This window comes from Fulmarus glacialis, unplaced genomic scaffold, assembly GCF_000690835.1.
Source record: "Fulmarus glacialis isolate BGI_N327 unplaced genomic scaffold, ASM69083v1 scaffold24932, whole genome shotgun sequence".
Lineage (NCBI taxonomy): Eukaryota > Metazoa > Chordata > Aves > Procellariiformes > Procellariidae > Fulmarus > Fulmarus glacialis.
The window spans coordinates 6,721-31,393 of record NW_009198842.1 but is presented as its reverse complement, the minus strand read 5'-3'; the positions used below and the strand labels follow the sequence as shown (position 1 = coordinate 31,393).

General features: G+C 39.3%; 1 protein-coding gene across 1 annotated transcript; it reads left to right on the top strand.

Annotated features, from left to right (window-relative positions):
- The first annotated feature begins 3,009 nt into the window (after positions 1-3,009).
- LGI1 (leucine-rich, glioma inactivated 1) lies at positions 3,010-15,629 on the top strand. Its single transcript, XM_009573054.1, has 8 exons — positions 3,010-3,462; positions 3,841-3,912; positions 7,849-7,920; positions 8,024-8,095; positions 12,288-12,359; positions 13,614-13,783; positions 14,207-14,371; positions 14,456-15,629. Exons 1-8 carry the CDS (start codon positions 3,272-3,274, stop codon positions 15,271-15,273), a joined length of 1,632 nt encoding a protein of 543 aa, XP_009571349.1. The 5' UTR covers positions 3,010-3,271; the 3' UTR covers positions 15,274-15,629.
- Positions 15,630-24,673: the final 9,044 nt, after the last annotated feature.

Genomic DNA, 24,673 nt, shown 5'->3' with positions numbered 1-24,673 from the left:
GAAGCAGAGTGCGTCCCTGCCCGTACTGGAAGATGTCTGCCAGCCAGCACCTCCCTTGCACGGCAAGGTGAAGATTTTTCAGCTAAAACGTGGTCAAATGACGGGAAGCAGAGCGAGTAACGCGAGCCCTCCTGCTGCAACCTTGCTGAAAGAAAAACAAATAAATTTTCAATCACATTGTGCCTAATCGGTACCTGAAACACCGGTGAAAGGAAGCTAGCGAGGACCTAGAGGCGGGCGCTCCGATGTGGGGACCGCACGCTTTTGTGGGCACAGCACACTCGCCTGCTCCGTTAGCCAGAAAACAAACAGTGATGGCATAGGTAAAGGGCGAGCCAAATGCTGCAATGGCTGGAGAGCAGCTGTGCCACTGAAAATCCACGAGCCAATTTGTTTTTAAACGACTACATAGCAAGAAACGGGATACTGAGCTTGGCACAAAAGGACCCTGGAAAATGTCATTTATGCCTCTCTTTTGACAGAGCTGTTACAAATATTCATAATATTTGCAATTTTGGAAAAAGCGGTTGTTCTGGCATGTAGTTTGGAATAGAAAACTAACTTCCAGGTGGTTCTCTGCACGGACAAAACTGGAGTCAGGTTACTGTCCTGCTGCAGAATGTGCTTTTGTTACTGAAAAACCGCTACACTGCAAAGTTTTCAGGAGGTTCACAATGTGGCTGGAGTATTAACTAAAAAGAAATGCCTAAGTAATTGATGGTGGATTTCAGTGAATGAGCCGAAGGAAATGAAACATGGGGTTACACCATCAATGGCAAAATATTGCCATGGCAATGGGTAGCTTTGCCAGGAATAAACAAACAAACAACAACAGGCCTCTTCTCTTTCAGCAAGAAGTTAGAGAATTTTCTGTTCTCGCCTCACCAAAGTCTGTGCTTTTGGACATCTTGGAGGAGAGAAGATAGTGTACCCTACTTACACAAGTCCCACAAATCCAGCTCTCTTCTCAGTTGTACGATTAGATCATTTCCACAGCAAGAAGTAACCTTTATATCCAGGGGAAGGCATCGACATTTGCTTTATGATTTCAGTGCTTTGGTTACTGTAATTCTGTCCCACTTTCTTGCAGAAGGTGGAAGGGCTCAGAAATAACGCAGCTCTGTGTCACTCCTAGCTGAAGTCAGTCCTGCTTCGGGAGAGACTGCTGACAGGGAAGATTTCCTTATGGGCAAAAACATGGGCCCGCACTTAAATTAATAAAGAGATTTAAAAAAAACACACCGCAGAGAGCAAGGGAGCCGAGAAAATGCGAGCTGCCATTTTCCCCAGGCACGGGTGCCAGGCAGGGAGCGTGCCGATGCACAGGCACCGGAGTCCTCTCCCCGCAGGGCCTTCAGTGGCAGCCCTCTGCCTCTGAAAGCTTTCTGGACATTTCTGGCCATCCCCAGTCCCTCAGAGGATGCAGTCCCACCACCGCGTGCGAGCTCTGTGGGTCTCCTCGCAACCCAGGGAGACAGACCTCAGCCACCGCTCAGGCAAGGACTCAGCGATGATGGGGTCCTGCCTAGTGTCCGTACGCTGAGTTTCTTGCAGTTTTGCAGGCTGTTGTCCCCCTTTGCCATCTTCCACGCGTAGCAACTGAAATTACCGCTGCGCACCCATATCCGGGTATGCGCTGGGCCTTGCTGGCGTCGTTCCTGAGGACGACAGACATGTCCCGGTGTTGGTCTTGAGATTTCATGGCCTGTAAAGTAGGAGCAATGGGCCGAAGCCAGGTGGCCATGTGGAATTAAAGGAGGAGTAACCAGCAGTGAAGAGAGATCTTCTGCTTACAGGTGTCTCCTGGTGAGGAGACAGCACCTACGTGAAGGAGCCAATAGTGAGCATGACTCTATTAAACTTCTGTACCATCGGGTCGACCCTAGGAGACTTTGTGATCTGTGTAAGACAAACAGTGCTGCCAGTCTGACAGGGAAGTGTCAAGACCTATTAAAGTTTGCAAAACTCTTCTAATAGCAATCCTATATCAGAAAAAATAAAATCATCCCATATGGCTTTCCAGCTATTTGGCATTCATTAGTTTTGTCTTACCATTCTTTATATAATAACACTTAGGTGCTGCTTAAGTTCCCTATGAAATATTTAATGATGTAGTTTACTGTAAAGTCTTCAGGCTGAAGACTGTTTCTTACAGAGTATTCATACTGCACCTAGCACTAATTTCAATTGCAGCTGCCAGACAGTATTGTAAAGATTCATTATTACCATCAAGATCTGTCCCTACCCTGTCCCTTTTCAAAGAAGGTCCATTCTTAACTACAGGTTTAACATAGCTGGTGTTTAAATAACAATTTTCTTTTTTCCATCTCAAATGATCAAACCAGTCTCCAAGCAAATAAATTTTTTAACGTAAACTTTTAATTAATGTTGTCCATTTTGAACAGTGCTTGATCCACTTTATTTAACCAGCTCAGAAAACATGTAATAAATAAGAATGGTTGTTCTTCAAAAAAAAAAAAAAAAGCAGTTGGGGTCTATTTTGCATGAGAAAATATTTTGTTTAGGAATGACAGTTGTAGGCATTCTCTCATACATTGTAATATTTTCCATGTGTGGCAGCTTGTTTTTCAGTGGTACAAATATGTGCAATAAGGGCTAAGGATAAAAATTAATCTAACAGCTTTTGCAGCAATGCTTTTGATGGTTTCACTCGATTTCATTTTCCTGTTGGATACTGTCGTTAGTTCTGCTGCTTGCAATATGCGAAGCAAAATTCTCAAAGGTTCACGAGGTTGTAGGGATCCAGTAAGAGATGACTGATTTCTCCCCCCACACACATACACTCCACCCCACACCCACTCACCCACCCACCAGCAAAACATAATGCTGTACTATTTTTGGTAACAGGGAAAGGGCCTCCCTGTGAAAACAGAAAGCAGTGTATTTCTCAGTTACATCACTTTGCAATCTAATGCTGTGTTGTGCTCAGTGTTTTTGTGGTGATGCAAGTCTTTTTTTTTTTTTTTCTTTTTTTTTTTTTTTCCCTTCAGCCGGTTGGATTTTCCCCATCTTACAGCACCTCGCAGGTCTCTTCTCTGAGCAGTACGTTGCCTGAGTGAGTGGAAACATACAGATCAGCTGCAGGTTTCTGTCTACAAAAACAGAGTGAAAGAGAAAGAAAAGGGTTGGGAAAGCAGAGACAAATATTGACCTGGACTTTATAGAAAGACATCCAATGGCTGAATAAAGAACCCCTGTTCATGTTTTGGGATATTCTTTCAACTGGCTGGAACGAGAGCGGATCAAAAGAATGGGAAATGCCAGCAGACCCTTTAGAAGAATTGCTTATTTCTTATGCCTTTTATCTGTGCTTTTGCTGACTGAAGGGAAGAAACCAGTGAAGCCAAAATGTCCTGCCTGGTGTACTTGTACCAAAGATAATGCTTTATGTGAAAATGCCAGATCTATTCCTCGCAGCGTTCCGCCTGATGTTATCTCACTGTAAGGGCTGTAAGCATTTGGTTATTTAATTTATGATTTACAATGAACTAGGATGTGTGGTGTTTTCAGTGCATACAGAAGGATGCTTGCTGCAGGGAGTACCTCCAGCATTCAGAATCATCAGATAATGTGTTAAAATTGTGCTGCATCCTTGAATCCTGATTTTTACATCTCTTTCATCTGTCTGTCTGTCTGTGTATGTGCACACATCCCATTTTATACCTTCTTCTATACTACATGTAACCTGTAACATTCGTTTTTTTGCCTTTTTTTTTTTTTACTTATATAAATAAATTTCTCTGTGATGACCAGATCAGTATTATAAACACAGATATATGAGACTACATTAATATAAGGTTGTTTTTTTCTTCTTTCCAGATCCTTTGTGAGATCTGCTTTTACTAAAATCCCAGAAGGGAGTTTTTTGCTCACACCATCTCTGCAGCTTCTGTGAGAAATATTTATATGATACAATTTTTGTTATGAAATGTCTATGTATCCATAAATATTATAGAAAGGGTCTCAGTATTAATTTTATAAGAAACAGCAAGAGAAGATTCATTAGATGACAAAATACAAGACTTTTTAGCAATTTGAAAGATAGTGCATGTTTAATTTTTTTTAAGTGTATCTACTTAGTATTTTGCAAGGCTATCTGTTGTCAGTATTACTTTGATTACATACTGAAGCTTTCGGTGGCAGAACGTATGCTATCTTTATTATACTTTAATTAACATTACAGAAGGGATTTGAGCATTGCAACAACTACTCTTATTTCTTTTCTGCAGTCCTGGGGCCTGATCCCAATATAAAGCTGCCCATTTGCAACTCCCATCGACTGTGAGCTCAGAACCCCTCAGATCAGGCCCTTCATTGCAGTGGGACAGGTCCTGAAGTCCCTTTCCATGTAAAATTGCCAGTGACTTCTGTGGAAGTTTAGTCACTTCAGTGGGAGTTTTGCCTTCATAGCGCCTGGATTTGACCCTATTTGTTATTTCATGTTCTTTGGAAAAAAACCCAAAAGTAATGAAGATTTTCTTACAATCAAAAAAATTTAAGCAGTTATTTCAAAATCAAATACTGCGATGAGGTATATACAGAAAGAGCGTATTTTGGGATGTTTAAATATTAGATGCATTTCTATATAGGATTTTTAACAGGCTCACAGGCTTTCCTAGAAATGTGGGCATGTGATTATATAATTGCGAGCTATACAGAGGTAGAGGGGGTGTAACCTGAACTGTTTATAGTGGATGTGCTGCCAGCCTGACACACACCCAGTTTTGTCTCAGAAATCTGGCAAGACAGACTCCCCGATGTGATCAAAATCAAAATTGGACGTCTGTCCCAGACTGGCTTCCCGTGCACTCTAGATGTGGTCAGAGGTGTAATGTTGATGTATGGGAGCCCCACGGCTGTTAGATTAAACTGCTGGTGCACCGATGGCTGAAGCCCTGACCCTAGCTGTACTCTGCTACCTCAAGTGGAGCTGATAAGAAGGTGCAGACGAACTGTACAATTTTGGATACAGGGTAAATAGGTAAATGCAGTTACTATGGAAACCTAAATGCTTTTCCATGGTGCTTGATTCCAGAGAAGCTTTTCCCAGGTGGTCACAGATCACAAAAAGGACACATTTCACATAATTCCTGCAATGGGCCTTTCAAAGGAAAAAAAAAAGAAATAGCAGCATTGGTGGAGCTTGTATCTGAACAGAATGAGTAGGACATCATCTCTCTTGGCTACAATACGCCACCTACACTTAGCGATCTCACTGCCAGGGGAGGCAGAATTGGGTAGGGTGGAGCAGGACAGGCACAGTCTTTTTATTTTGAGTTATTACAGTGCCTGGCACAGTGGGGTCTGTGTCTCTGGCAATGTCTTTTGGTGTTTTAGTAATGGTAATAATTTGCATGATCTGCTGTATACTTCACTGAAACGCACATTCTGCTAATCAATGCTGCAACAAAAGCTCTGACCCCAGAAAAGCAGGTTTTTGTTCCATTATGGGCTTTGATGAGAGATCTGTTAAAATGGTGCAACCAATCTACAGCTTACTTACTTCTGCTACCTAGCATTTCTAAAAATACTGCTGAACACTTTTCCAGATACATTTCTAACATGATAGCTGAGCTGCTTGCCATCTTTGGAAAGTCGGGCTGCTGATCTAAGGCAAATGACACCTTAAACACAGACCATAGGAGCAGGATTGTATCTGTAGGGCCAATACTCCAGTTTGTAAGTGGGAAAGAAAAATTTCCACCTTTGGCAGAAGATAGTAAAGGAAATAAGGATATGGAAAACTCAGGTTAATTAAAAATTAAACTAAGTTTTAGCTTTGCATGATTATAGCTGTATGGGTAGGTTAACCAATAGCAAGATTTAGCAACCTATACATATTTTTGCATAATAGTCTCCAGCATTACATTTTTAGAGTCCAAATGTTACCTTGGTATCTCCAGTATGCCAGTCACACATTTCTAAGAGTGGAATATATCTGCCGCTATTATTATTTGCTACAATTTTTACTGTACTAGCAGCAATGATCTCTGGAAAAGTCATGGTCTCATTGTGCTAAACACTACTCCTAAGTCCCAGGCCAGAAGAGCTTTTCTTCTTCAGTAGTATGGATGGAATGCTCTGTGCTCTTCACGTGACAACAAAGATACGACGGACCTACACAGCTACAGTGAAGTGCCAGCAGGAGTCTTCCCTAAGTGTCGAGAAAATCTCCTGCTCTCATCTCCACCACTCGTAACTCGTATCAGCAACGTGCGGAGGGTGCCCTTATAAACTAATGACATGAAAGCCCATAGAAAGAAGGGAGGTAATCACGGCACCAGGATCCGTACCTGCTAGCAGCATACAGTTCCTGCTAAGCAATATAGTCCCTAGCCACGGTGCAGTGTCTTCAGCCCTTGTCCCTGGAAATAGCTAGCTGGTGGGTCACAGATCCAACAAATCTGGTGTTTGAGGTCAGAGGGTGGGAGAAAAGCCACTTTGTGCATCAAATAATAGGCATGATACAGCCATTGGGGGGAGGTACGAGATGGGAGGCAAATGAGCTCACCAAGTGCAAGACCTATGCTATAAGCCTGGCAATATCTAAAATAACTATACTTTTTATAGAGACACCACCTTTAAATTACAAGGAGGGTAGAGTGCAGAAAAGGAAGAATTATCCAGTGAAATCACATCAGAAAAGTAAAATTAGTTGCAGGTAGCAGATTTACTAAATTGGTCTTCTGGTTCAGAGATTTTACAAAAATACGTGTTTCCTCTAAGAAAGAGAAATATTCAGTGTTTCTAACAAAAAAGAAGAATTTCCTGCTTATATTTTTCATACATATATAGGAACATACTTAAAGTGGAAGAAGCACAGTCTGCAATAGCCAAGTGAGAAAATAAATCTATTGCAATTTATTCTTAATGCAAACCTCAAAATAAGAGATTAACTCATTAAGTGTATTAATTCATACTTGGAAATCTTGAATTCCTGAATGCCTAAGGATGTCATAGTGTAAATCTATTTATCCATCAGGTCCAACTGAATAAAATATAGATGTGCATCTAGTATTCCACTGCGGTAAAGTAAAGTTCATTGTACTTGACAATGCCTCACCATATTAAGGGTGTGGCAGTCCAGAGCTGAATTAAAATGGACAAATGCAAACATGGCTGATAAGCATAAATAAAGCTGGAAAAATCGATGCTAGTCCACTTTTAATGCTTACAAAATTACATAAAATTAAATGTGTTTCTAATATTTTTACTGCTAGATGGATGAAAAATACATGCACACACTAAGAGCTATCTCCAGCAGGTATAATGTGGTCTTAAAAATAGTTCTGATTTGAACACTGACTAGATTAAGAGATTTTCCATTTTTTCTCAGTAACTTCTCAGTACCCTGAGGTCAAATATGCTCAGAAGTTTAACTCGTAAGTTAAGGGATTTTCCTGCCTGTCGGTGCAAATTCAACCTGATCTCTGGCTAACCAGCTGGATGCTTTCCCTATGTTGTCATCAAAAGTAAGTGTTCTTCAAGACAATTTAGGCCTCTTGAACATTTCATTGTTGTCCAAGTATGTCTCCAGTGGCGCTTGTACAATCCTATTGTTTTACTGGCATGATAAACCCACATTTACATCCCACAGAAGTCAATGGAATTTTATCAGATGGCCCCAGTATGCAAAGCAAGGAGTTGTTGGATCCTTCCCTTTGCACCAGACTATGGTGCGATGTATCAGCCTTACGATCCTGTAGTGCTTGCACAGACAAAACCATGAAACCAGGCAGTGGAAATTTGGCCTACCATGGCTTGCTGAACTGTTTTCTAAAGCTGCTAATAACCTAATGGTCTTTTGTTTTGCATCTCTTTACACAGGTTGTTTACATCCAACACTTTTGATGTTATTAGTGATGATGCTTTCATGGGCCTTCCTCATCTAGAATATTTGTGAGTGGACAAAAGTATATTTCCTGGCATTATTGAATAGAGTGGGTGGGCTTCCAAGTTCCAGGCATTGCTTTGACCAGAATGACTTTACGACCCGTTACAGGTTCATAGAGAACAACAGCATTAAGTCAATTTCAAGAAATACTTTCAGAGGACTGAAATCTTTAATTCACCTGTAAGTAAAGTGGTTGAATATATTGCTTGGTATATTTACTATAGTAACTGAACCACTGTGTTGTTTAATTTCGCATTTTGATATATAGCTGTTCACATTTGTTTAAACGGTATTAATAGTAATTTAATTAGAGTGTTAATCTTTGTGTTTCCACCAAAGATTTCCAAACTGTGATATGTGTAGAAGGCCAAGACCCAGACAGCTTCCAAGTGGTACATGTTTGGCAGTAGCTCCCCAACTTTCTCTGCTCAGAGCACTGGGGATTTCCAGCTGAGCATATAGGAGCAGGATGGGTCGGGAAGCTTGGCACTGACAAGGTGAGTCCCAGTTTGGGACTTGGAGAGGAGGAAGGTGGGAGCTGTGGTCAGCACTGAGCTGCCACAGAGGTGAGAGGCTGAGGGGTGGACACACACTTCTTCCCAGGTACCCCAGTCTGGCACAGATCCAGGAGAGTATTATGGCCATTCCAGGGACCAGCCATCACTGTCTGTACCCACGTCCGCTTCAGCCAGCACCTGTACCCAGCAGAATGTGACCAAATCAAATTTGAAAATTCCCATCCTGAACAATTTTAAATAGAAGAGTTGCAACAGGATGCACTTCTTATGACTTCCCGATCCTTCCACTTAACTGTAGGGCATATCAGCCTTTAGACTTCAACAGGATCGGCTTCAAAGCCGATTGCATTGCACCCTGTCCTCTCCTGCGCGCAAGCCAGAGCATCCCACGGTCAGGATCCGTCACGCGCTGACACTAGGGTCTGCTTAACATTCCTTGTGTTCTGCTCAGCTCTTCGGCTGTCCTGGAAACACAGCCAGACCCCTGCCCTCTGACATGCTGCAGCCCCCTCTCTGCGTTAGCCGAGAGGGGAAATTAGTCAAAGGCACTCTGGATGCTAATGTGGCTGTTAGGAGCAACGCTTCCCATGCTCACACCGGCGGAGGCATTTCTCACGCTGTGCGCAGCAGGTGAAACGCACACCGGCAACAAATACCTGCAACAATTCACTGCAAACACAAGAGTAGCATCCTCATGCTCTGAGCTAGCAAGACAGTTTTTAGACAGGCTTTTGTCTCTTTATCTTACATCAGGTTTATCTTTTAACAATAATTTTATTTTAGCAAGCGACAAATTTATTGAAAATACAATATGTACTGTAAGAAAACATAAAATTACAAAAATAATGTAAGAGAAGGAGGCTAAAAGGTCTGGGGTATTCCTGACATGGGTTTATACCCAGCTCTGAGCATTTGCATTCCGAAGCATATATCTTGGGGGGTGTGTCGTAGGCAGGGGAATGGATTCTGACCTTTTGGCCTTAACACAATAACCTCCAAGAGGGTTTTGAAACAGGATCATTTAACGTTTTCTTTCATATATTTTGACACAGGAGAGAAAGCAAAGGTTCCATTTTAAATAATTAATGCATAAATATAATAGTTGAATAGTTCATCACATCCTTCACCACATAGTAAACGTACCATAAAACACTTTACCCGTCCATTTTTGGTCAGAATAGTGTAGACTCACAGCTGGCTGAAACTGAGCCTACTGTGGCTACTCATGTATATAAAGTTACTTATAGAATGACTCTAGGTCTGAGGAAGAGGAAGGAGAAAGGAGAGGGAAAACAGTATATAAACAGGCTGTGCACATCCCATAAACATATTAGAGCTATAGGCATAATTATAGTATTATTAAAAAAGGCAGATAATTGGGTAAGGCTGGTAACTGGGACCCTATCTTCAAAATATTTACGCACATGAATTGCTCTATATTCACAAATGGGTCCAGTACATTATTTATCAAATTCATTTACTTATTTAGTAGCTGTTGCTGCCAGTGAGCAATTTGCTTTTCTAACACAGAGGAAGGCACAGTTTCTTCTCCACAGAACACACAGTCCAAGAGTAACATCTTGTCTTGCCTGTTACGTTGGTTTCTGGGGATGCTTCAGCAGTTTTGTAAGAAAAAACATATGCAAAAGATAGAACCACATTTGAGGAGCCACTGCGGTTTGCATGTGGTTGCATGCACATTTTTGGGACGTAGATGTGTGCATCACGCTGCTATTGCGCATGGAGCACTATTCATGAAGACAATGAGAAATTTGCAGAAAATAACTGCAAAGGCAGGTCCATTAACCACAGAATGTTACTAGTTTAATCTGCTTGCAGAACCACTCCCCACCCTTTGGGGAAAATTGCACGTACGCGTTAAGAATAATCATTTGGCACCCTGAGGCATTTCTCGTTTAAGAAGCAGGAAAGTACTTGTGTACATAAAATATATTAAAAAGAATCATAGTAAATAAGCATACAAATGAGTTCCGTGAAGTTAGAGAAGATGAACTTTGTTCTATTGATTCTGTTTGCTTCCTTTTCACAACATAACTTTTGCAATGCAGTAAGCTATCCAAACATTTGTATTTTTATAATGCAATTAACTTTGATAATTACAGTGTGTCCTTATTGTAAAATGGAGCCATCTAGTATTTATCGTTATACAACACAATTCATGTTGTGCTCAGAGCAGATTTAAGAAAAGGAAAATTAAAGAAAAATAGCATTTTTTTACAAATTTACTAATTTAATGTCAAAATCTTACAGTTGGGATTGGAAAATAATTTCTATTCACAATATATAATTTTGATTGCATTTCTTCCAGAACTGTGACCATAAGTTTAACTGCATGTTTGATTCAACCTTTACTCTCTTATTATAAACCAAATACCACGTACAGCACCATCTAGGCAAGCCAGTGTTTTCTAATATATGAGTATGCTTTTAACAGTGGAATATAAAATGCATCATTTTCATCCAAAAATGGCAAATGCATAAACCTTGTGTAAATTTTTCTGTCAGTCATATTCCCATGGCAGTGGTGAACCACTGGTACTTCCAAGCACATCATCCCTTTCAGTTTGCTATAATCCAGGTCATAAAGAATATATAGGGCATTAAACCTGCCTCAGCTTGCAAGTCTACTTAGCTTTCTCCATGAGTTACCTGACTTCTAAAGAATTGCTCTTGAGTGTAAAATTAAGCATAAGCGCATGATACATACACCAGTGTTACAATCAGATGTACTTTGAAAGTGGTGAAGTCAGAACGGACTAATGGCATCATCCCGTATCTACTATTCCTGATAAGGCAAACACTTAATTCTAAATGAGGCAGTAGACATAGTACGTCTGGGCCTGTTCTTAAGTATATGCCTAAGTGGCTTTGCTTGGCTAGAGAAATTGTAGTTAAAAAATAACTCTTACATTTACAAGTGAAAACAGAATAGGTTCTAAGTGTCACTAGCTAGAGATTCTAACTGGGATCTTAAACTAGAATGGTTTCTTTCCAATTTCATTTTTTCTAATACGTAGTAAATAATTTTGTTAATTGACAAAGAGGCATATGCTATACCCTACATTATTCTTTTCCTGTCATGCCCTCAGTGACATTTCAGAGAGCCCAGACCTTTGGTGGACTCACACAGATGTGTCTGACTGAAATGTAATATATTGCTTGTTCAAAGCCTGCCTGCATTTTCTTGTCACTTTTACTAGCTAGAATACTCACTGAATTTAAATGAGTTTTCCCAATATTAGAGATTGGGAATTAATGGCAGTTTTTTGTTGGTCTCACACATACACACACCCACACCCACACTCTCTCTCTCTCTCTCTCCAGGAAAGATATTGATGCTGATCAGCAATTTCTTGTCTATTAGTGCCTATTTCCAAAACCTATGAGCTAAGCCTAAGTCCAGCGGAATGAAACCTAGTGTTAAGATTTTGCTTCCAGAAGAGATACAAGAAAGTGGGGAAATTACAGTAATATGAACACCGTGTATTGGTATCTCATAAGGAAAACATCAGTAAATCCAATCATGACTGATTGTTTTAAAATAATGGTGTTGGCAAAACACCAGAGGTGATTGCACTTTTTACCCTGCCAAGTGAAGTACTGTAAATGCTGCAAGGCTGCTGAAGAGTCAGAAAGCAGAAGGAGGCATGGCATTTTAGTGGGAGAAAGAGTCACAAAGTAAATGAGCTATTCTTAAAAGCAATCTTTTAGAATTAAGTGCTGGAGAATACCAGGGTTCTTTACCTTAAGAAAAAAACCCACACAGAATTACAGCTTGCAAAAATGTGTAATTTCATGAACTAGCACTGATACTGAAGTGTCTTCTTTTACAGGAGTCTCGCAAATAATAATCTCCAATCGCTTCCAAAAGACATATTCAAAGGCTTGGATTCTTTAACAAATGTGTAAGAAAGCAATTAATTAATCTATTAATTATACTAAAAATTTAAAGAGTTGATTTTAGAGGACATTCTGAGTAACCATTCAAACGGATAGCCGGTAATGGGATGTTATTACTGGGTAGAGACTACCCAATCTGGGTAGGCTTGGGTTTTGTCTACTGTTGTTGATAATTTGCTTTAGTTTGGAATACTCCACCAGTTATGAAGATAAGTAATATTGTTAGTAGTTATGTAAGAGAGCTGCATGTTCATTAAGACTTAGTGAACAAGAAGGGAGTATCCTTAGGGATGCATGAGAGAGCATGGCATGAGGGGAGGGTGGAAGATATTTAACGGATTAACATTTCTATGTGCAAATAATTTCTGTGAAGGCTATCTTTTATCACAAAATCATGTGTTAGTAAGTACCATAGCCCATACTAAATCGAACTGCAACCAAACCAAAACATGAACTTGTTTAAATATATACTTAAATACCAGTAAAAATACAAAATATAGATAAACAGATAAATCCTAGTGTTGCTTCACTGAAATATGTCGTGTTTACAACACACCAAATTCTGGTTCACCTGATTTGGGATAATGAGCGCAGAACATCCTTTCCCTGCTCCCTGTATTAACACGGTAGGCTGAATTCATAGTGTAGAGCTGCAGCAGTAAGTTGTGGAGATGGTCAGTGTATCTGGTAGCATTACTTGGCATGACTGATCATGGCCAGGTGGTTACACAGTCTGGTCCTGGCACTTGCCCGTTCCTGTACATACGATCTGAAATCTGACTGAAGACAGCTGTAAAAGGCTTGAACAGAGCTCCTTTGCTTGTGTCTCCTAAAGCCCTAAATGAGTATATCTAAAGGAGATAGCAAATACTGACTAGCTGACCATAAGGTTACATCAATTCCCATTTTGTTATCTAGAATGCTCTTATTGAGAAAGGCTAATCCAAAAGAAACAACCTCCCGAAATATGGGGCCAACAGTTTGGTAGGCTTTTGTGCACCTGTAAACTTGGGGAAATCAACAAAAATTTCCTACTTATTATCAAGTTAAGTTCTCCTTGATTTCCTTAATAGAACTAAATCTGTGTGGGTTCTGGTATGTAGATTTAACTATGGGTCAGGACAAATTAAGCCAGGAAGGCATCAGTTGAGAATAAGCAAGAGGGCACATATTTAACAAAAGCCCCGTTTGTTGTTGTCCTGCACGGAGGAATGCATCAGCTGACTACTTATTTTCAATGCATGATTTATTTGTTGCAGAGATCTTAGAGGCAATGCGTTTAATTGTGACTGCAAACTGAAGTGGTTAGTGGAATGGCTGGGCAGCACCAATGCAACAGTTGAAGACATTTACTGTGAAAGCCCACCAGAATATAAGAAGCGCAAAATCAATAGCCTCTCGCCGAAGGAATTTGATTGCATTATTACAGGTAATGTGCTTCAAATTATTTAATCTTGTTAAATTAAAGTCAAAGCTATATGTTGTTTTATTCTAGGGTCCATTTTTGCAGGAAGTCTGCATACTGGATGGAACTTCCGCTAAAATCAATACGAATTCTGTGCGGGTGTAAGTCTGACATGCGAATCACTTGGGAGTGGGGTCTTATATTGCAGCTTCTACTCAGACTTTAATATGCTGAATAAGGATTTGGAGAACTGGGACATAAAACAGCACCTCTTTTCATTGAGAAAGATTGAAAAACAAGTTGCGGTGCTCCTTTATCACCGGGAAAATTGGACTAGTGATGAAATACTGTAATTTGTAATAAATTGGTATCTGTTATGCAGATGTTTTTTCAGTACAGTATGGAAAGTATCTCTGTAATTATCATATGTTGTGTGCACTTTTACAGAATTTGAAGTTTATCAGTCCCTGCCATACCAATCTCTGTCAGTAGATACTTTCTCATACATGAATGATGAACATGTGGTTATTGCTCAGCCTTTTACTGGAAAATGCATCTTTCTTGAATGGGACCATGTAGAAGTGATGTTCAGGAATTATGACAACATTACAGGTACGAACACTGCTCGACAAATAACATTACAACAGCTGATCCAAAAAGTGGTGCTAACCCTGTCTTTTACTTTTGTTTTTATAGGTACTTCAACTGTTGTGTGTAAACCTATAGTTATTGAGAGTCAGCTGTATGTCATTGTCGCGCAGCTGTTTGGAGGCTCCCACATATATAAAAGAGATATTTTTGCCAATAAGTTTATAAAAATTCAAGATATTGAGATCCTTAAAATCCGAAAACCCAATGACATTGAAACTTTCAGGATTGCTGAAGACTGGTATTTTGTTGTTGCAGACAGTTCAAAAGCTGGTTTCACCACGGTTTACAAATGGAATGGGAATGGATTTTATTCCCATCAGTCTCTGCACGCCTGGTACAGAGATACTGATGTCGAGTATCTTGAAATATCTGGCAAACCACATTTAATTCTGTCAAGTAGTTCCCAAAGACCTGTAATATATCAGTGGAACAAAGGAACAAATGAATTTGTTAAGCGTTTCGATATCCAAGATATGGAAGATGCGTATGCAGTGAAACATTTCAAAGTGAAAGAGGATGTATACATTTGCTTAACAAGATTTATTGGGGACTCTAAAGTAATGAAATGGGGTGGTTCAGCATTTCTGGATTTACAAAGGATGCCATCCCGAGGGTCAATGGTATTCCAACCGCTTCAGATAAGTAATTATCAATATGCCATTCTTGGAAGTGATTATTCTTTCACTCAAGTCTATTACTGGGATGCTGAAAAGGCAAAATTTGTGAAGTTTCAAGAATTAAACGTACAGGCACCAAGATCTTTCATACATGTCTCCATCGATAAACGAGATTTTCTCTTTGCTTCAAGTTTTAAGGGAACTACATTGATTTATAAACATGTCATAGTTGACTTAAGCGCATGACACTCATAATTCTGAGATTACATCAGACTTTCTACCATAAGTGGACAAAATGAACTAAATGCATGATGACTCTCTTATCTTACTTCCAAATGAATGCCTTTAAAAGTTGAGATTGCTACAACAAAATATTACTAGTATCTTCATCTTTAATTGTCAAGTCTAGTGGTGTTGGAAGTTGCATTTTTTAACAAAAAGAAATTAAATTAACTGTTCTTTGCATCCACAATATGTAAATACGTGTGCAACTGCATCTGTTGCTATAAAGAATATTAAGATGTACTTTTCCATTTATTTATTCACCTGTTTGAAACAACTGCCAAATAAAATGTTTACATTTTGTGTCTTTCACATTCCAAGTATTATTTGCAGGTGATACTTTTTATTTGTGTATATATTATACACATATAAAATAAACCCAAGAAGGCATATTGCCCAATGCAGCGTCTACCGCATGGAAGATGCACAATATCGAAGATCAGGTGGGTTTCACATATAACAAGAAGTTCTTGATAAAAATACAGCATTGAACCCCAATCCTATAAATTATCATCTGGACATATCCTTGCATTTATGTGAAGCTTCATTGATTTAAACAGGACTCCACCCAGAAAAAAACATTCAGTTATATAGATCCCGTCGTAGGATAGAGAGTTCAGTTATACAGGTAGGATGGGGCTTCGTACTGTTTATAGCTGGAAGTACCTGATTTTCTAAAAATTTACAAAGAAATCAACACAATAAAAGATGATGTAAAGGTCTGTCTTTCTCCACCTCATGCTGAAGCAGCACAAAACAAATCTCTGGTATGACACTGGGGCTGTTACTGTGCTGAAAGCTAGAAGCACAGCTTATTTGTCAGCTAGCAGCATTTCTGTATCTCAGCTGTCACACATCACTTGCATGAATTCTGTGTGTCCCTGTCAAGTCTTTCCACTGTAATTGCAATTATTTAATCTTCAATGAATTTATTCATTATTCTGAATGAAGCTAGTGAATGTGAAGTCGTTTTTTTCCACTATCCTGCAATGAAGTTTAGTAACAGATACTTCTGAAATTCAGGGAACTTTGAATGTGGCAGGACAGATTCAGTTGGTGTAGCATATGCAACTCCAGGAAAGCTACCTATCTGTTAAATTATGCCAAGTCTGAATTTGCCATGAAAATCTATTACAAACTCAAAATAGTCTTTTGTTTACATACATCTAGTGCATCACTTGTGAGAAACCCATACTGCTGCTGCAGATCATTTGGTGCAGCTCAGGAAGAGAGCTCAAGTTGATTTTAGACACCTTTGCACTTCACTTGACGTTAACAAGCCTTGTGCTCCAGTGCCATCTTTAAAATATACACATGAATACTGTGTATGTTTATACACATTTCTAACATTCACAGATGTTGATTGGCAAATAAGACTTAATCATACTATGCATGTCAGCTAATCACACAAGCTGATTCTGCAAGCTGGCTGCACCCTGTACTCACAGAGGCCCCCAAAATGGCAGAGCATTATGGTGCTGCTGACAGCACCTGCAGCAGAAAAATAATCATTAAGAAAAAAGACATATAATGCCTATGTCTATAATTTTAAGAAGGCAGTCCTAAACCGTATGCTTCTGTAACAAAGAATAGAGGTTTTTTATATTAAATGTTATTTGAAAAGAAAAAAATCCCATGTGAACAATACTACTCTAGTAAGTTAATTTTTCTGGTGCCTTTTTATCCATAGCTGCCTATGGTCAGTATTTGGCTTAATAACTACCTATTCCCTAAGTATTTACAGTGTGACTAGAAAGATTTTAAACTATGTTTCACAGTTGAAACCTACAAATTTTTTCTTAATAAATACATTTCCAAAAATCATCTTGATAAATCATCACTTGCTTCACAGGTTTGCTTTATAATTTTTTAGCTTTTATGTGAGCATGATTTCAAACCCCAGATGAACCCAAATAATCTCTTTTATTATTCCTCAAGGTTGGCTGCACATCTGTGATTGCCAACTCAGTTTGTCCATCACTTCTTCAAACCACCTTGCATGGCAAAGGAATGAAATGGAAAGTCATGAACCAATCTCCAATCTACCAGCAAATCATGAAGTGTTTTCTACTTCATCTTGTCTTTTGTTTTGGTCTTTTACTTAAGGTCCTGTTGAATTATGTGCACTGATTTTGATCTGATTTCTCCCATTATACTTGCCTACGTGCACGCTCTATCAAATTATATAGATAACGGCTATGTATCCTTCTCATTATGGACATATTATGGACATCTGGCTGAGTTTAAGCGGAGTTGGATAACCTTGCTGATCTGCTACTAACATTTATTTATAAACATTATACTCCAATATATTGCCTCACAATTGTACCTTGAGAAGGTTATGTTTCATGGAATTATATTTCAGAGCCAGCCAGCTACAGGCCCTATGCTATAGTAGTGCTATGATTGTTTTCCTGAGTTAACTTATTCTGAAATAATATGACGGATTTATGGGAATTCACTGTTACTCCTGGGTTTAAAGGAGGAGTTTAAAAGCCTGCAAGAGTGTGAGTCACTAGAATTTTACATTCACAATACCTGTAAAACTGGCCACGGTACAGTGGAGGGTGGTAAGGGATTAATCTGCTGGGTTAATCTGCTGAAGTACGCAACTGTGTTATCAGTTTGGTTGTTCCTTCAGGAAATTTTACCTGTAGTCAAGCACTAATGATTTGGGAAGTTCTTAATGCCTATGTCATTTTTGGAAGGTCAACTAATCACTATAAAATGCTGAATCTAAATCTGTTCTCTTTTGAAAATCCCATTCTCTAGTCAATTTATGTCAGGTGGGGATTCACAGGGACTACAGCCGGTTTCTTATTGTATAAGCATAGCATTTCATTGCACCACATAAGGAATTGGGGTATTTTTAGAACAGAATTCATAATCCTTAACGTAGAAGAGTGTAAAGGCTCATTAGGTGGCTCCCTATGCCCTTTCTTCCTAATTTCAGAGACTGGGCATTTTAACAGCTCCTCTGAGCATACGGCCATATTCCGTCCTGGTTCTCTGCTCAGTATTACTTCTGGTATCAGTGGAAGTCCCAGACAAAAACTAAGATACAACCTTTTATCATATATACATTGATACTTTTTTTAAACGTTGTTTAAAAAAATCCATTTCTTTCAACAAAGTCTATGTTACTTGCGGCTGACTGGTTGTCTTCTGCGGTTGTAATGGATTTTCTAAACTCCCTAATCGTTTTGTTTATGACTGACAGAGTATGTAAAGTACTAAAAGTATTATAGCAGACAGTATTGAAGGTTATTAACGGACACTGCTGATCCTTGATGCTGCTTAGTCATGTTAATGTCTAAGACAGAAAAAACTGTTAATGGAATTGTATTGTATTCCTACAACTACTTCATTATGTTTCTAATGGAGCACAAATATAAAAGAATATACACTTCTATACTCTGGAAGGGATATATAAAATACATTCAGAACACCTGATATTACACCATGTGTAGCTTTTTTTTCTTTGTCTGTTGTAATGTCTGGGACTTGCAAGTTTTTTGTTTCTACTTATTTTCCACTGAAAAAATATTCCAAAATGCACTCTTCCTACTAAGAAGAAAGTTCAGTAAGGAAAAATCTCATTCTGTAAGGTAACAAAACAAACAGAAATAGGGACAAATTGTATTATTGGTTTGGAGTTGCATTTTAATTATAACTTCTCTTAATTATCTTATTTTTATTTTTTTAACTTCATTTGAAGGGGTGACAACAGCCATTCAAAGTACACTTGAGGATGGGAAACCATTATTGGCATAGTTAATAATATGTGTGATATGCTTTGATATGTTCTAGTGGGAAGCTAAATGTCTAACAGCTGTATTTATGTATATGAGCATTACAATATATTGTGTCAGTATTCAATGGAAAATAAAGAATATTTAAACCATAGAAATAACAAACAGTCCTCAGACTGTTGATGAACACTACTGATAACAGCACCAAGAGAAAGCAGAGAAGTCAGCATGGCCAAAATGTTACAACTAGGGACAGAATATAAGCCCACAGCAAGTCTCAAGAGTCCGGGACTCTTCCCTTTCAAGGAAATATTTTCCTTACCACAAAACAAATAATGTGTTCCTCCTCAGCGGGGACCCCTGAAAATCCAGACGATCACCCAGTTCTTGCAAAATACAGCAAGAGGCTTACAAACGTAATGCGCCACATCCACGACCTCAATTTGTGGCAATTTTCCCTTTTGACATCTCCCCGTTACACCGATCTCAACAGCGGTGACAGCAGGCCATCGCCCCCCGAAAAGGCCAGGGCCCTTTATGGAAGATCCAAACCCAAACACTCGGTGCACTCTGCTGTTAATGCCTCCCCCCCCCAGCAGGCTTTCTCTCCCAGTTGTTCATACGTATTGCAGACACTCGCAGCCACCTTTCCTATGCCTGCCAGCCGCCTCCTCTCACACTTGCTGATCCAGAGAGCTGAGCCTGGCAGTAAAGCTGTGATTTAGACTCCTGTTGATGAGAACAGCTAAACACGTTTTTGTGGCCGGGAACTAACTGATAAATGTTGAGGTCTTGGGGAGTTTGATACCTCAAGACCGAGCTGCGGTACACTGCCTGACGTACTGCTAGCGGTGGTAACTTTTCTGCATTACTGATGATTCTGAATTCCAATGGCTGGTGTTACAGCCACGTCTCTGTTTATAGTCCACCTAAACAAAGTGCTCAGAGGCCAACCTAACCCCATTCCTATTCAGGAATTTTCCTGAAATAGCTACAAAGACCTCCAGTGTGCTGTACAGAAGTGGTGTTGTATTTCTGCTTTGAGACTCTGAATTTCTCCAGTTAGTTATGCTAGTGTAATACTTCTGTCTTCCGATTTGTTACAACAGAAAGCAATTTTCCCCCACATATGCATATTTATATTCATATAATTGTTTGTTTATTCTCCAAATAAACTGAAGTGGATGATGGCAATAATTATGTTACTGTTCCCAATCTCTCATTCATTAAATCAATTTTTGAATTCTCAAAAGTTGTTTTCAACTCAGCCTTACTTTATGCTTCCTACTGAACTATTTCAATTGAAAAAGGACTTTCTGACCCATTCTCACTTCCTGTTCGAAGGCCTGGAGAGTGACAGCAGTATGTTAGCAAGCTGTCAACCTGCCCAGATGGTGAATATCCAAGAATGCTGAAAGAGCTTCAGAATAAACAGGCTGATCTGCTAAGAATACACAGTCCTTCATTAAAAACCATTTATGTGCAAAAGAACTGGAAGTAACAAATATTGTGTCTATTTTTATAAAAAGTTCATGGGATAATCAGCGGAGTTTCAGACCAGTAAGATCCACATTTATATCTGGTCGAATATCTGAAATGATAATCAAAAATGGAAGTGTAAAATTTCAGGAGAAAGTAGGTGACTAAACAAGCGGGACAGGCTTGTTCAGGGTGAAGTTCCGGGTCCAGAAATGCAAAATACTATACACAGGAAAGAAATGCTCGCAAGGTTTAAAATTAGCAGTAAAGAAAGGCAACTTGACATTGCTGTGAACAACTCAGCAAGACATTGATCTCAATATACAGCTACAGGAAAAAGCAAATAATGTTACAACATGTGCAGGATAGTAGGGAGAATACAACACTACATGTTATGGCAAATCAGTGCTGTTGCCTTATCTGAGATTCTGCATGCAGTACTAACGTAGTCATCTCAAAAAACACACTGCAGAATGATTAAGGACTCAGAGAAATCTGGTAAAACTCATTGAAGGTGTGGAACAAGATGACACTTGACTTTAGCAAACACCCAGCCATAAACCAAAATACTCCCCCCTCCAAATTAAACCGTGGCATTCATTGCAATAGGCAGTTGTTCATTCAGAACATGGCATTCAGAAAACAGTCAAACATGGACAACTTACATAAAATTTGTATTTCTCTTTTTTTAGTACTTAAAATAATTTCTGATTATTAGGGAAGAGGAGGTTCTTTGCACGTCTGTCAGAAGCATCTGGCTGTAGCCATTTTGGACAAGAGGGCAGCCAAGCAGCTGGATAATGAATGTGCTCCAGTGTGGCATTTCCTATTTTCAGTCCTTGAGACACATTGCTCAGAAATTAGCTCAACTTTGTTGCTGAGATGCACAAAATAAAATATGTAAGATGTTCCTATGAATTAGCTGTTCAGAAGCTTTTACAATACTGAGAACACGAACACTGAAAAAATCTGGAAGATACCGGCAACATATATTTCGAGAATGTCAACAATTAGAAAATTTTGGCAAACTATTTGCAAGTGCTTGAAAATGTAATTGCACAACTTTGGCTGGTTTCAGCTATATAAGTCCTGACAGACATAGACTCCCTTGGGAAGAACAGAACTCAGCCTTTTTATAAGCTTATTATTAAGAGTTGAATATTAGAGCTGTAGAAATACTAGTTGCGATTAACCACGTAATAGCATTGTCCTGTGAGGGAGTAATTTCTAAAACACAAGAACAGATCACCAATTTTGGAAAAAACCCCAAACAAACAAAGAAATAAACAACCCCAAATTTCACAATTTCTGCGTAACTGTGATATTTGAAAACCCTATCCTGCTCCCTTTTTTCTTCCATATACAATAACATAACAATAACTGCCCATTCAGGAAAAACACCGGTAAATATGTTGCTCCAGAGTGCAAAACAAAGGAAGAAAAAGGACAAAGCTGGGACGGAAATGATAGTTTGTGGTCAGGAAATCTGTTTGGTTTTGGAAAGTTTAATTGCACCTGTGAATGTCTAAATTTTCTGATATATAGAACATTACTGAAAAGAGAACATCCTTTTAATGTTTACATTTGAAGGCATTAGCTATCTGGATTATAAACTGCAAACACCAACAAAAATCCACTGCTTTTAAACAATCCATATACGCTGGCATTAGTCCAGTCTTAAACCCTCTCTCTAACTTTTCTGTAGCATTATTTAAGGTAACAATAACTCCTTCAAACTAAACTTGCTTCAAGGCTGAGACCAAGAAAAAATATCTGGTACAGCAGCCATTAGGAAAGTTCTGCCTTTCTATATAGGGTTCTGGAGCACATCAAACTGCAACAGTACAATAATCATATTGTATTAGCTTGAAACAAATAGGAAATGAATATTTGCTCCAGAATTACAACTCATTTCAGAATTTCTGTAAAGTTACTTTGAGACCAGTGACACTACCAAAGGATCTAAGAATAAGAAAAAAGGAAGCTAATTTCAGCTGCTGCTCAAAAAATCCTTCTACTACTGGGGTGGTTGTGACTGTTGTCTAGAAGTATGCATAAATGTAACTAGGTAAAATTGCAAAATAATCAGTTAATTCAATGACATGAACTGTAAAGTGTACCTGGCAAGACTATTACAAATAAACTATGCTACAGTGATATCACTGTATACAACCAGAGCTCTCTTAAGCCAGTAAACTGCAAAATTCTGTTTCCCCGTCTGAGAGTAGCTGCCTGCACAAGGAACAGGCAGCCCAGAAGCTGCCCTTGGAAGAAGGGAACAAGCTCCACGTGTGCCTCAACAGTGACAATTTCCTTGAAGTACAGCCACAGAGCGGAGGCGCTCCTCCCGGAGACAAGGACAACTCAGCAGGGTCTTGAGGACGCCAGCTCTTGCATTTCGGAATGTTCCCAGTTTTGCTGGTATTTCAGAGGGAGTAATCAGCTTGCGTGTGTCATCAAACCCGAGCTCACTTAGCGTCCACTTGCTGGGGAGCCAGGAACAGATTGTCGAGATCAGCACACTCTGCAAAAGCTTGGTCAGCCCATTCCTGAGGGCCTGCCACACTGGCACTGTTAGCAGGATCCGAGCTAGCTGAGGTTACAGGGACACAGAAGTAAACATTCACAGTTAGACCAGGGTTCATGTGCTCCAACGTCCTGCCTACTTGGCCAGAAGAGATACTTACTAAAAAAAAAAAAAGAGTATGGGAAATACAGCACAATGATTTCCCAGGATACCCTCTCAGCCGCCAGCAAGGAAGGAAAAGAAACCATGCCTCCTGCCTTAAGGAGGGATTCCTTTGGACAGCAAAATGCCTAGAATGGGTACATTCTGCATGCATGGCAGCAGCAGGGGTTTTTTCTATAATGAGGAACGCTGTTCTGCATTGCAGCTCCTGGAGGTAATGAAGGAGCACTGACTTCACTTAAAAAATAATGAAAACAAAAAAGACCCCACCTATATCTGTGACTCTGACAAATGGAAAGGGTTTTAAAACCTGTGTTGCAAGGTTTTCCTCCCATAACAACAACAGTTAGGGTTGCATTTCAGATCATTCCCCTTTGAACACAGTAGTACAAGAAAATTGAGAGGAGCAGACATTGCACTAGCATGTCCGAACAAGACGAGAGGTGCACAGGCTGAATCATGTTAGTGTTTTGTATGTATCTTATGTTTATATAAATACAGAACATAAATTTGTTTTATATGAATAATATATCATTCATATATATAAATATCTGTATGTAAGATAGAGTCCCAATACGCTAATACTGATCCATCACCTGTGACAAGGTTATGTACACTGTATGTAATTTTTGTTCTGGGGAAAAGTAGAGGCCAAGGAAGAATAATCTCCTTCAAGTAAGGCATGTAAACGAATGCTTAATAATTCATAGGAGTTGCAAGTAAGGAAGTTTCCCCCTTCCTGCCCTGCAGAGCAGCCCCAGGCAGATAGCTTATGGAATAGGAAACGTACTGTGTTAAGTGCCAAGAAATGCAGCTGATTGAAATAGTTCCCTCCCCTTCCACAAAGATAAACGATACATTCAGTCATTCCTATTGCTGCAAAAAATCAGTTAAGGTGACAGTGAAAAAATACAATTGAACAAATTATCTTCTTTCAACAGCCATAAATGCCATTATAGAACAGAACAAAACAAAACAAGCAAAAATGATCAGTGGCAACTGTGAGCAATTTCCACTTTCCTCTACTCCTCCTTTGGAGCTCTAACACTCAATGGCACTCAAGCTGTACTTCTACTATCTGACTTTTGCACTGTCTGCCAGAAAAGAAATCTCGGGAAAAACACCATGAACTTTAAAATTATATTTCTCTTCTCTCCACAGTGCTGACTGCTATGAAGAAGGAAGAAAATACTTCCCCTTGTCTACTACTAATTCTCTGAGTAATTTAGAAAGAGCATGTATTTCATTATTACATTATTTCCATGCAAGCATGTTGCAGAATGGTAACTGATACCTGCTGCCTTCTCCTGTCTTCTTTACCTGTAGTTCAAAGAATATCTGCCGTGCTGGTTTTGCCTAGATAGAGTTAATTTTCTTCACAGTAGCTAGTATGGGGCTCTGTTTTGGATTTGTGCTGGAAACAGTGTTGATAACACAGGGATGT

Excerpts from the sequence above, each read along its gene's own strand:
- LGI1 (XM_009573054.1), top strand. The coding sequence starts at position 3,272 with ATGGGAAATGCCAGCAGACCCTTTAGAAGAATTGCTTATTTCTTATGC. Across the intron at positions 3,463-3,840 it reads CCGCCTGATGTTATCTCACT|ATCCTTTGTGAGATCTGCTT; the intron begins GTAAGGGCTGTA and ends TCTTCTTTCCAG. Across the intron at positions 12,360-13,613 it reads TTGGATTCTTTAACAAATGT|AGATCTTAGAGGCAATGCGT; the intron begins GTAAGAAAGCAA and ends TATTTGTTGCAG.